Consider the following 12,880-nt stretch of genomic DNA (forward strand, 5'->3'; position numbering starts at 1 on the left):
GGGGCTAGCGTAACCTCTCAGGCTTCATAGTACCATTTTAAAAGTTGGTTTTAGAAGGAAGGAGGCCAAGGATAGAGAAAAGTGGTTCCGCTTTACCAGGCAAAGAGACTAATGACTTAAATACTTACAATGGTGAAATAAAATTCCACAATAGTGGTTTCATTGTCGTTCAGCCTCAGGAGAGCGGTGCTGTTGTCGCAGCTACCAGTACTGTTGGTTCTATTAGGGTTAATATTAAATGGAGTCCAGACAGTCTACAGAGAAAAAAAAATAATAATAATGAATTGATATGGTGAACACTAGTTGATAAGGTCAAAGTCTTCGGCCTCTATCACACCAATGTATGAAAACGGCCGTATGCTACCCGTACCAGATTGTTTTCATACGGCACACATTTTTAAATGGGCAATATGGTCATCCATAAAAAATATCGATATATACTTAGCATGCATGTTCTGTTTTCTCCAGTATTTCCGTATGCCCCATAGAAATCTATGGGAACGTTTAAAATATGCGTTGTGCATCATATGCTGCTGTATACATGTGCAGTATCCATGGAGACCAGAATCGAGGGAGGAGGGGGGGGGGGTGCATTAAGCCAACCCAACCAACGGATTCATACGGCACAGAAATAAATGACTGTAGAAATAATACATCAAAAAGGACTTAAAAGGGATATCCAACTATAAAACTATAACCACATTTTTCAATCAAGTGCTTTTTGCCATTCTACAGCGGATATTTGTAAAGGTGGTTTTACGCAATGATTTATGAAAAACCAGATTTACCAAGTTATTTTAGCAAAGCTCTGCTTACTTTGACTACACGATAAAAGGAATTAGTCCTCAGCGGTAATTCTGTTTCCATAAGTCCCCCACGACGGCCCCCTGGAGGTTGCTTCCCCTTCCTCTGTAGGGAGAGGAAATTGAGAGCATTAAAAGGCCCCACCCTCAACCTCCCACCAGTGTTTTACCAAATAACTACACCGGTATAGGTTAAACTCAATTTTATTTAGTATGTTAATTTCACATACACAGGGAACAACAAACTTTTATACAAAGTGGGAGAGAAAAAAAAAAAACAAAAAAACAGGGCCGACATGATGGACTTATGGAAACAGAATTACCTCTGAGGACTAATTCCTTTTTTCCATATCGTCCCCGATGACGGCCCCCTGGAGACATACCAAATTATGCCCAGTTAGCAAGGGACCACAGCCTGAAGCATTTGAGCTCCGTGTGGCAGCTTTACACATTTCTTTAATAGATGCTCGCCCTTTCTCAGCCCAAGATGTAGACATAGCCCTAGTAGAATGGTAGAGGGACACCCTTGATCTTATAGCACTCTTTAATGGCTTCAGTAATTCATCGCCCAATCATGGTTTTTGAAGCTTTCTTGCCTCAGTTTCCCTGAAAATTGAACAAATTTAAATCCTTTCGCCTAGGTTTGGACGCCTCAAGATATTTAAGCACAGCGCGTCTTACATCCAAAAGATGCCACTTCTCTTCCAAAGGACATTTTGGATGACGAAAAATCTTTTTACCCACCGTGTTCTCCTAGAGCTGTATCAAAGAAGGCGCTCAGTGCCAAGACCTGGACTTTCAAGGTGCTGGGTTGTAGCGCTTTTTCAAACCAGTCCAGCAGAAAATCAAGGATCTGACAAATATTAGGAGAATCCTGATTAGGCACATCCTTTGACCAAAAAAAAACTTTTTCCATATTTTAAAATATATGGCATGAGTTACTGGCTTCCTACTACTTTTTAAGGTTTTAATTGCCTTATACGATAGTACCTTTGCTTTCAGAAAGGCGCTTTCAGGATCCAGGCTGAAGGTTTTAGAAACCCTGGGTTCTGATGTAGGCCTGGTCCCTGATGCAGAAGGTCCAGCCTCATGGGAATAATGTATGGAAGGTCCACTGCCAACATCTGTAAAATTGGGAACCAACTCTTCTTCGGCCAGAAGGTGCTACCAGGATAAGACTGGTTGGACTGACCAACAACTTCTGCAGCACTTTGCCCATCAACGGTATTGGAGGAAAGGCATATAGTAGATTTTCCAGACCTGCGAGAATGCATCCAGCCCCCAGGGAACTACTCTTGGATTCAGAGAATAGAATTTTTCCACCTTGCAGTTCTTCCTTAAGGCGAATAAATAGATGGTGGGTAGCCCCCCCCCCCCCCCATCTTAAAATCTCTTGGAAGACCTCCTCGTTCAGGCTCCACTCGTGTGGAAGGATCCAAGATCTGCTGAGATAATCTGCCACCACATTTTTTGATCCCTTCAGATGGATGGCTGAAATTGAACATCTTCTGCCCGTAAGAATATCCTCAGATATTTTTTGTAGTTCCCTGCATCTGGTTCCGCCCTGTCTTTTTAGAGGTAGGTAACTGTAGTATTGTATGACATTTTCACGTGATGCCCCCTCAGATCGTGGGTACAGGTTTCCAGAGTCTTCAGGACTGCTCTCAATTCTCTTTCGATTGAAGAGATTTGTGCCCTTACCTGGGATCAACATCCCTGAACATATTTTCCTGGCAGGAGAGCTTCCCATCCGGAACTGCTGGCATCCATCTGAATCTGGATTAATGGCCATTGCACACATTCTAGTCCTCTGTAGCTTCTTGGGATTCTTCCAATTTAATGACGTTTTTACTTTTTGGGAATTGAGGGAAATGCATCCTTGAGATCCAAGGTGCATAAGACAACTTTGTAAGATATTAATGGAGTGGCAGACTTCACTGACTCCTTCTTGAATTTGGCATATGTTATCCATTTGTTCAAAAATTTCAAATTTGTGATTAATCTGAAGGCTCCACTTGGCTTTTTTTTTAATTAAAAATAAGGGGGAATAGTGACCCATACCTTTTCCTTCCAGATGGACTGGACGGATCACGTTCAGCAGGCCAAAAACTTCCTCCCAAAGGAGATCTGTTAGTCTGCTTGAAGATTGCCTGGATACAACGAACCACTGAGGAGGTGGTGACACAAACTCTATAAAATAACAGTTTGAGAGAACCCTCCTGTTTGAAAAATTCTCCCCAATGGGAAAATATAACATCAATCTTCCCCACTCTGGCATCATTGTTGTTTCTCTTATTTGTTTGCAGAACTGAAAAGAAACTGCTTGCTTTTTCCTCTTGTAGATGTATTCCCGAATCCTTGTCTCCAGGCCTGTGTGGTCGTGAATTTTGACTCAACTCTGGTTGAACGAAAGCTCTGAAAAAAAACTTTTTTTGGTTGATGCTTGGCTTCCGGAAATCTTTTTATGAGCCGCTTTGTCAAGGATCTCATCCAATTCTGTGCCAAACAGAAATGCCCCAGAAAAAGGAAGGCTACATAACTTTGCCTTGGAGCGCACATCTCCAAACCACTGTTTAAGCCAACATGCTCTTCTAGTTCCGTTGGATAGTGTGGCCTCTTGCTTAGAAACGAATGGTGTCTGCTGATGCATCCACCAGGACAGCCTCAACTGATTTCAGTAAAGGAATAGAATCTAAAATCTCTTCTCTAGATGTACCTTCTCCAAGATGATCTTCGAGCTGTCTTAACCAAAAAAGACGAGTACGGGATACCGAAGTAGTTGCAACATTAGATTTCAGTGTTGCTATAGAGGCTTTGCATGCTTTTTTATGATCCATGATTTTCTATTTTCTGATTTGAATTGTCTGTTGTGACATGTCAGATTCATCCATATCTATTTCATAGGAACATGAAGGTTGCTCATCATCCGTATCTATACACAAGGATTAGCTCTAACTTTCTTATGCGGTGGACTTCTGGAGGCTTTAATCTCCTCAGGCATAACCACACATAATGCATCCATAAATGATGCCTTCTCTTCCTTTAATATCTTTTTCTTTTAAGTAGCATCAAGTTTTGAGTTACAAATCTGGCAACGTTTTTTTTGGTTTTCCTTCTAACAATCTTTAACCTTCTCTTTGAGAAACATGTCCTTCACCTATTATAACAAGGAAAAACAAAAGGAGTGATGCTTATTAAAAGCCAACTCTTAAACACAGAACATAGTGCCAAAGCGGTCATTGGCGTTCAGCCACACATCCTACTTACAGAGCCCGGTCAGGGAACGAATCTCAGCCTGCTCTGCCATCTGGATAAACATTCACAGAAGACTGCGACTACGCCGCAATCCTAACATAGCACCCAGCGTCTCACATCATCTTTTACAGCCCGTCTCCTAGGCCGAGGTCTCTAACTTCAGTTCCAGCCAAACCGGAAGAAACATTGTGCGCTGAAGGAGCACTATAAGCCGGCTGCTGCGGACCCGACAAGCAAGCCATAAGGCCGCCGACACTGCCTGAAGGCAAACCGAAGCCTGGAGACCCCAAGTAGGACTCCTAAGAGGCCGGACAAGGGAAGCCCACTGGAGGTGCGAGATTACACCTCCCCCCGGAGGCGAAAAAGAGGTCTTACTCTCAACCCTATCCCCTGTAGGGACAGGAAAAACACTGGTGGGAGGTTGAGGGTGGGGCCTTTTAATGCTCTCAATTTCCTGTCCCAACAGAGGAAGGGGAAGCAACCTCCAAGGGGCCGTTGTGGGGGACAATATGGAAAAATGTGGTTCACAGCAAGTATAACCGTACTTGTTTCAGACAGGCAAAGGGTGTTAAAAAAAAAAAAAAAAAAACAGAATATAACCCCAATTACACAGGGCAAAAACAGCATAATGGTGTTGCAGATAGACAAATGGCACCACTACATTTCTCTTATTCCAAGACAAGGACCCCAGATACAAAATCCTGCTGACCTTTCCATCAACAAGCAGAGAAGCATTTAGCTGTAGACCCATGGAAGCCATCAGACAGGTTTCTGTGCCTTTGAAAACCTTATAGTTGCCGATGCTGGGTTTATCCACTGGTTTTGGAGTTGGGGTAGGGGCCGCTGTGCTGCTTGTAGTTACTTTGGGAGTAGTTGGTGCTACAGTTGTGGTGGCATCGTCACTACAGTGAAACTCTGAAATACAGGAAGGACAAGCAGGTATTTCTTTAGAGTCCATATAACATGCATAACATAATTAGTTCTACAAGGTATTTCTTTATTACCATGCAATTTTTATACTTTGCCACAAATGAATTTACAAAGAAACAACCACCCTTACCTACTATTTTATGTCTTTAATACGTAAAGTGCAGTGAAGATCATTAAATCCAATGACTACCAAAGATTCCGCACCTCTGAATGTTATGGGCACCCCCTTACCCTTCTTTAGCTGCACATCCTGGGCATAAGCCTGCAGGGAAACGTTCCAGTAGACCTGCACCACGTCCTCTGTAGTTACTACTTCTTCATGTAGACACACATAGGTCGCATTCATTGGAATGGGTTCACCAACAAACCTAACAGAAGTGAAGATTTCTGGAACGAGATGAGGTGATAGCAGTTATCTCATGAATCAATAGGACAAAATTGTAAGCTGTATAATGTCAGACTTCCACTAGAGGGCGTATATGATAAATGAAAAGCTGAAAAGAACTAGAACTAGCATTTCTATACAGAGGAACACCTTCTAATTGTGCAGGGAGGACAATATCCATTCACTGGCAAATTATCCAATGACAGCAAGCAGAGATCTGGATACAGATAGTAAATTGGAAAAATGATAACTCTTGATGATATGATGCATAACATGAATATGATAACCTATAAGGAACATTCACACTTGATTGCCCCAAAGAAAACCGTTACCTTTATTTTTGGCATCTGGAAAGAGGGTGCTGTCAGCAGTATTGTAGGTGAAGACTATTGCATCGACAGAGTACACAGTAACATTACTGGAGAAGTTCATGCTCAATGAAAAATTGTTCCCAAAGTTAACCACCAACAGAGGAGCCTCCTCACTGCCGCCACATTTACTGCCAGCGGTGCTCACTTCATCAGGTGCAGAGTAGGTGATGTTTTCCTAAAGGAAAGTCAGAAATCACTTTAGACCTAGATCCAACAGGGCGTCACAGGACCTTTCCCAACCACTAGAATAGCATCAAGGCAGATGAGATTTTAGAATGACCACAACCTCCAGCATAATACAGAATTATTATAGTTACAGAAGGACCAAAGTCATGTCACAAGCAGAAGTGCACTGGGGAACTCTGCCTCGTGTAACTTCTAGGAAACAAGTCTGTCCTGACAAACTAGCCCCATGTGCCTGCAGGATCTAGGTGCCCTCTCTTCCAATTTCTGCCAAACGTTGTGTTGGACAGGACTGGGGACACAACATTTCCATTGTCAACCCCACCAAAGGGCAAACCTGGCGACATGTTTTCTGTAGAGCAATTGTCTGTCATATTAATACAGGCAGTCCCCGGGTTACGTATAAGGTAGGGTCTGTAGGTTTGTTCTTAAGTTGAATTTGTATGCAAGTTGGAACTGTATATACACACACACACTTGTAATTCCAGACCAATTTTTTTTGTCTGTGACCGTTGGATTTTAAAAATATTGGGTTGTCATAAGAACCAGGATTAATAATAAATCTTAACTACAGACACATTTAATAACTGTTAGCTGTTTATTGCAGCTTTGGACTTAAGTACAGTAAAATAAATATCCAGAGGTCCATTTGTAACTAGGGGTCATATGTAAATCAGGTGTTCTTAAGTAGGGGACCGCCTGTACCCACTTATATGGGGCATGGTTCTATATCTTGCAGAATCGTTTTTCTTCCCTTGCTACAAGTTAACTAATGATACTAAAGAAATGGCTAGGATCAGGAACCCTTCTAAAAATTTAGATTTTTTAATGAGAGAAAAAAAAAAAAAAAAAAAAGTGTAGCCCATGACCAGCTTGTTACTCTAGAAGCCCATCCAAAAATTGAAGAATCCAGCAGGGTCTTGTGATACAATACTACGCTGTCCAGGTTCTGTCCGTCTCTTTACATTATGCAACAGAAAATTTTATATCAGATGTGAAACAGATTCATGGACTCCCAGCATCATAGTTCTCTACGGTGATCATAGTTCAGTGCTGCAGTCTTCTAATGAATACCCTTTCATACAGAAGGAACTCCTTTTGGCGTGTAAAAGTGTGATGCTTGGAGTGCTGTCTGGGACACTGCAGTGGTTGATTTACCAGACTCATCTGAAACTGCCCTTTCTTTGTAGGTAATGAAATACAAGGCCATAAACTAACAAAGGACAGTGCTGAAACAATGAACAAAGACAGGAGGGGGTTAAATTCAGAGCCTCTTGTCTGTGCTTTCTCCAAGCATCAGTTTGTTGTAGGACCTCTTCTAAGATGGAGCACAGGGTAGCGAGTGGAGAGCCTGTGACCCATGCAGGCACAGCACACTCCCCCGTCCTCACCTCAGCCATAGCAGCACATGCCTACAAGTCTGGACACCAAGCTCTGCCCGATTACTCAGGGGTCTCTGTACAATCAGACCCTGATGGAAGCTCTTTGACTTATTAAGTCTCGCCATTGGCAGTGATGCATAAGGCAGCAGCAATACTTCCGTTGGTAGAAACTCTTTTGACATCTCAAACAGAGTTGGAAGAATAACTGCAAAACTGCTTCTTAGGAGATTGTTCAGGCGTTAATGCAACCTCTGAACGTTGTAGTTCTAGGTTTGGGCGGTACATTCTGCACACAGTTTGAGCAAAGTCCTTTTTGTACAAGCAGCCACAGCTCTCATGCACACCTCTTGTCCACGAATAAGCCCGTGAATGCTGTGGAGTTTTCACAGATCAATACACTTCAAATGGGAAATTGGTCCATGTAAACAGGCAGTCCAGTCTACAGGATAATAGTGCACACAACTTTTTTGTAGACCCCTTCATGGCAGAAAACTATGGCCTTGTGCAGAGGGCCTGGGAGAGGTCGTCCAATTTTTAGATCTTAATGGGAGACAGAGCAGGTTCCATCATTAAAATAAACCTGCTGCCAGATGTTTCAATAATGTCTGCAATTCATCAGACCCTTTCACTCCTTCAAGAAAAAAAGAAAAGCCCCATGCAGATAAATCCATATGGGACTTCTCCTTCCTCCATCATTCCTTCTGTTGCAGTACCGCATTAGGATATCTGGGCTATCACCACATGACCTATTGGGGTCATGAGCTGCAGCAGTGAAGGAAAATGAAGAGGAGCCCAATTATTCTATACAGGCTGCCGATGCTCCAGTCACATGACATCTCGCACAGTACAGTAACAGAAGGACCCCTATGTAAGGCACTGCACACAATGCCATCGGAAAGATAGGTCTGTCACAATGACAGCTCAATCCTGTACTGTGACAAGGGGGTGATACAATCAACCCTCAGTCACAACGCTGTGTACAATAATGCCGAGGTATCCAGTGACTGGACTCTGGAAAACAGGGGGTTAATTGGCATGTAGGAAGGATGTGATGTGCATCCTCTATGCACGTCTGTACAGATCACTGGTAACCGTGATATAATGAGCAATTAACACAAGATCACTGTCACATGTGATCTGCATATAAAAAAAAAAATAAGAAAAAAAGCAGGAAACATTCAATGTGTTCCCTCATAACTGGAGAGCATAGACAGACGAGTACTAGACTGCTGTGGTCTCGTGATATCCAATCATTGCTGCAGTAAAGATAAGCTGAATTGTGTGGAGGGGGGGGCAAAGTATAACACACAGGCAAGTTTATTCTGACAAGCTGGGCTCGTGTCAGATGTACTGCCCCGAACACAGAACAGCTTTATTCATTGCAGGTCAGTTAAGTTGTACTTAGATCCTGGTAATAGATCTGGCCAAAACGGACTTCTTTTCAAAGAACAAACTCATCTCAGAGTTGGTGAGAATTATTATTAGTTTTGAGGTTATAATGTGTTATACTTACAGTTTTGTTGCTGGTGGTTTCATATGTTATTGTGAAGTTAACCTTCATGCTGGCGTGTATACAGGTTTTGTTGGATTCATCTCGTACCTCCACTTGAAAAGCTTCAGTTCTCATGAGCCCTGGAGAAAGAAAACAAAAAAAACAAACATGATTCGTCTATGCAATATACTGGTAACTATACACAAAGAATAACACTGATCAGAATTATAGCACAATAATAAGCAATATTGTTACATCTGTAAATATACGGCCTATACAAAGAGCAAGGATCATCCCACTAATCCACCATTAGGCCTGTGGGGAGCGCAGATGAACAGTTTTTCAACTTCAAAACATCTATAACATAGGCCTCATGGCTCTCTGACCCTACGGGAAGTGTGGAGAGATTGTGCCCCCAGAGCAAGTACATTGAGTATAATAACACCCCATTTCCTCAGGAAACATAATGGGACATAGAAACTGCTTTACACATTATATACCACAATAACCCTCCCCCACCATGGGAAATCCTCAGCCACTATAACAAAGTAGAAATAAATTCATATATAGGTCAATAGGGTGTGCTAGGACTTTATAGAATAGGGTATAGGAACAGCTTGTTAGATTTTCTCAATGGGATGTCCAAAAATGCCCAGCTCCTTGATTTCAATCATTTTACATACATGTGTAACCAATCACAGCCATTTCCACAAGCTGTCCACTTCACATTCAGAGTCCTTCTAACAATCAGAAGTGGAACCAGATGCAGATAAAAGGGCACACGTCTTGGGTTTCAAAGAATTAGGTATAGGCAGGGATTTTCTAGGAGATATCCCGTCTCTTCCACATAACTGCATCAGTATAGTATAATGTATGTATTCTATACAGAATCCCCATGACAGCTCTGGCGTTCTGCAATATAGTATTTTACATAGGCAGAAGCACCCAATACCGTAATATATTACAACGTTTTACTTCTGGTGGTAAACATGGTGTCTTATTTACCACCACATCTTGGATCTTGCTCCAGATAACGGTTTGCAGGTAGCTGCCATGTAATTTTTTTCTCCAACCCCTTTGAACATCCCTTTTAAAGCCACAAGCAAGGTCAGTCCAAAAACCCGGTCTGTGCGCTTGTACGATTTCCCAGCTCAAACCTCAAATCACTGAACTCCGTGTATATCCATGGCACTACAAATTAACAATGCAATAAATCTTTAAATACTCCATAGTGCCTTACAGATCAGTGTAAAATTAAGCAAAATACACCATTTCAATATTGTTATATTTACACTACAGTTTATTTTAATAAGGAGATTTTCGGAATAGATGTAGAACTGCCATCCAGGTTTATCACCGCAGACAAATGTGTGCAAGGACATATAAATAACATCTTTGTAAGGTCATCTTGTCATTTTAATAAAATCCACCGACACCCAACTGTTTTGTTATTGTCCTTTTTCACCCAATAACACCCAGCTTTCAAGGCCTTCTGTGATTCATATGGCATATTACTGTCTAGGTTCATATATCAGGGTTACCACCATCACTCAGGAGTAGGTTAAATGAAATGTTCCAAGTATTATGGTTAATTTATAGGTCCCTGCCATCCAGCGTCCCTTAACAGCACAGACTTCGGCAGCATTGGGTTACATTAGAGCGCTGTTAGATGAAATCTTATCCCCGGCCACCCCCTGGACAGCCAGTTACCCCATTGTCAACCTTTAGGGAAATTTATCATATATACAGCAAGACCTCTTGTGTTGTGCAGCAGCAGTCCTATGATAGAGACAGGTGCTTGGCTGTTACAGGACAGCTTGTGATGTGCAGCATGTGATCAGCGCGTGACCAGGACAGACCTTATGCCGCACATATACTGATAGCCATCTTGTAGCTATTTATTGTACAATAACAGGATTTATCTGCTAAAACCAGGAACATCCATTTAAAGGGCCAGAACCATATTAAAATTTCACATACTATATAAAGGGATGTGGGGGGAGATAATAGGGCACTGGTTTAATGATGGGAATTTATCACTGCAGTTTCCCAAGTTCCCGGTGATCAAAATGTCCCTTGATCATCAAACTTGCTCTTTGTTCCCAATTGTGATTTCTGGGTGAATGAGCCAAGCCACTCCACATTTAGCCCCAGACCTCTAGTGAGGTCACAGCTGCGCCCTCCCCTAAGAATCCCCCCTTTTGTGAGGTCACAGCAGCGCAGCCACCCCTAAGAAATCCCCTCTGATGAGATCACAGCGCCACCCTCTCCCCCCCCCCCCCCCCAAAACCCCCTTTTGTAAAGTCACAGCAGCACCCTCTGCCAAAGCCCCACTAGGGATATCATATTTATGGATGAATCTGGAAAGGATGTTTCAGCTGGAGACTGGTAAAAGGCCTCATATATGATTAGGTTTATCTGCATTTTATCCACCTGTGCTGACTCAGGCATCACATTCAATGGAAAGAATCCAATAGGAAATGAATCAGGAAACCAAGTCCTGATCAGCATCCCGTTCTATCAACATACTTTTGGGCTAAGGGCTGCCTCCTGTTGGACACTAAGTGAAGGTGGAGGCTGAGCATGCACACTTCAGAATGGAGTAGCAGGGAACATGTGTGGAGTGCTGGTGGGTCATCTCTAGTCAGGATTAGATTTCCTCCTACCCATTTTCCTTGGGAGAGAGACTTTAGTAAACGACCCAAGTGCCGCAGCTTCGTCTCCACAAACCTCATGCAATTATTAGAATCCATGCTCCTACCTGTAGCCATGGCTATTCCGGGACATCACATTACACCCCACAGTGGGAACACTATTGTGGATAAGCACCAGATGAGGGGTAGAAAAGCACCAGATTACTGCCCCGTGACGACATCAGGACAGACTGATAATGACAAAGCTGCTCGCACCTATGTCCGCCATGGCTTCCTGTCCCCAACCAACCTCCTTCCTATTCTAAGAAAACAGATTTTACACATCACTAATATTTCCTATCTGTACAACACAACTCCATGTAACCACTCGCATTCTACAGGGCCTTGAAGAGCCCCGGCCTACAGCCATGACTGACAGCCTCCCCCGCATGTGTGTGCGTTAGTTGTAAATCAGACTCAGACATCTTTGATAGTGGTGGAACGATATGATCAGGCAGGTTAATAGCCAACATGTCCAATCCTTACTGTGGGGTTGCATATGCCATGTAGGAAGTCCAACAACCACATAACGAGAATGGTCACTATATAGGCTCCCGCTATCATGGCGCCACTTGTAGTAGACCGGCCTGGTGTAATATCACCCACATGAGTGAAGCTAGTCACCTGACCTGGGGGGTGTACAGTGCCTGCTATGGATAGGGTACCCCCTATATGGAGGGAAATCTAATGAGACAACCCAGGGATACATTATGGGAGGTCTCATGCAGGACCTCAGGAAAGCTGGGTGACAACCATAGACATACAAGAGGTCACGCAGGAAGTAGAAACCTAGCAGAGGTTCAGACAATGACCTTTAGTATGTGTTACTCTACTAGTAGATGCCCCTTTCTCCCAGCAGTCCTATCATAAGGCTCCCACGGCATAGCCGGGCCTGTGCTCCCGCGCTGCCCATTCCCTCCCCCGGAGCCCCGCACACACGTCCCCGCCTCCGCCGCATACCTAAGCCGAGCAGGCAGACGAGCACACAGCACAGGTACCGCTCCATGTCCGGCCCGGCACAGCACAACCGCACACCTCAGCGACCACTGTCACACTGACTACAAGAAGACAGCGCGTCACATGACAGCCCGGCCGCGCCCACCGCGCCGCTCTTATGGTTCACGTCACTAATAGAAGCGCGGGCGGGCGGGATTTCTTTTTAATCCACTTCAGAAAACCTCATATTTCAGTCAGAAATTCGTCTGATAATTTATACCAAAAGAGAATGGCTAAACATGGACTTCTATATTTAGCTTCATGTACTGATACCGGTGACCTAGAGGGCAGATGCGGGAGGCGGCGGCAAACAAAGTGTCAGTCAGGTTACAGTAAATGCTGAGTCAAGTGTGATGAGGGGTCCAGGAGTGCATCATTGTGTAACACTAC

General features: G+C 43.4%; 1 protein-coding gene across 4 annotated transcripts in view; it reads right to left on the minus strand.

The window, feature by feature from the left end:
• The window catches only part of LAMP2 (lysosomal associated membrane protein 2), a 28,784-nt gene extending 16,175 nt beyond the window's left edge, over nucleotides 1-12,609 (minus strand). For 3 of the 4 annotated variants that reach the window (XM_072123732.1, XM_072123735.1, XM_072123734.1), the window contains exons 1-6: nucleotides 12,455-12,609; nucleotides 8,823-8,941; nucleotides 5,706-5,919; nucleotides 5,220-5,375; nucleotides 4,768-4,973; nucleotides 129-254 (exon numbers count right to left, since the gene is read on the minus strand). In XM_072123732.1, coding sequence (XP_071979833.1) covers nucleotides 129-254; nucleotides 4,768-4,973; nucleotides 5,220-5,375; nucleotides 5,706-5,919; nucleotides 8,823-8,941; nucleotides 12,455-12,500 — 867 coding nt within the window. In that variant the 5' untranslated portion in view covers nucleotides 12,501-12,609. The remainder of the gene's footprint in view (nucleotides 1-128; nucleotides 255-4,767; nucleotides 4,974-5,219; nucleotides 5,376-5,705; nucleotides 5,920-8,822; nucleotides 8,942-12,454) is intronic. The other variant, XM_072123733.1, reaches the window with a different exon arrangement.
• Nucleotides 12,610-12,880: the final 271 nt, after the last annotated feature.

This window comes from Engystomops pustulosus, chromosome 9, assembly GCF_040894005.1.
Source record: "Engystomops pustulosus chromosome 9, aEngPut4.maternal, whole genome shotgun sequence".
In the NCBI taxonomy this organism is placed as follows: domain Eukaryota; kingdom Metazoa; phylum Chordata; class Amphibia; order Anura; family Leptodactylidae; genus Engystomops; species Engystomops pustulosus.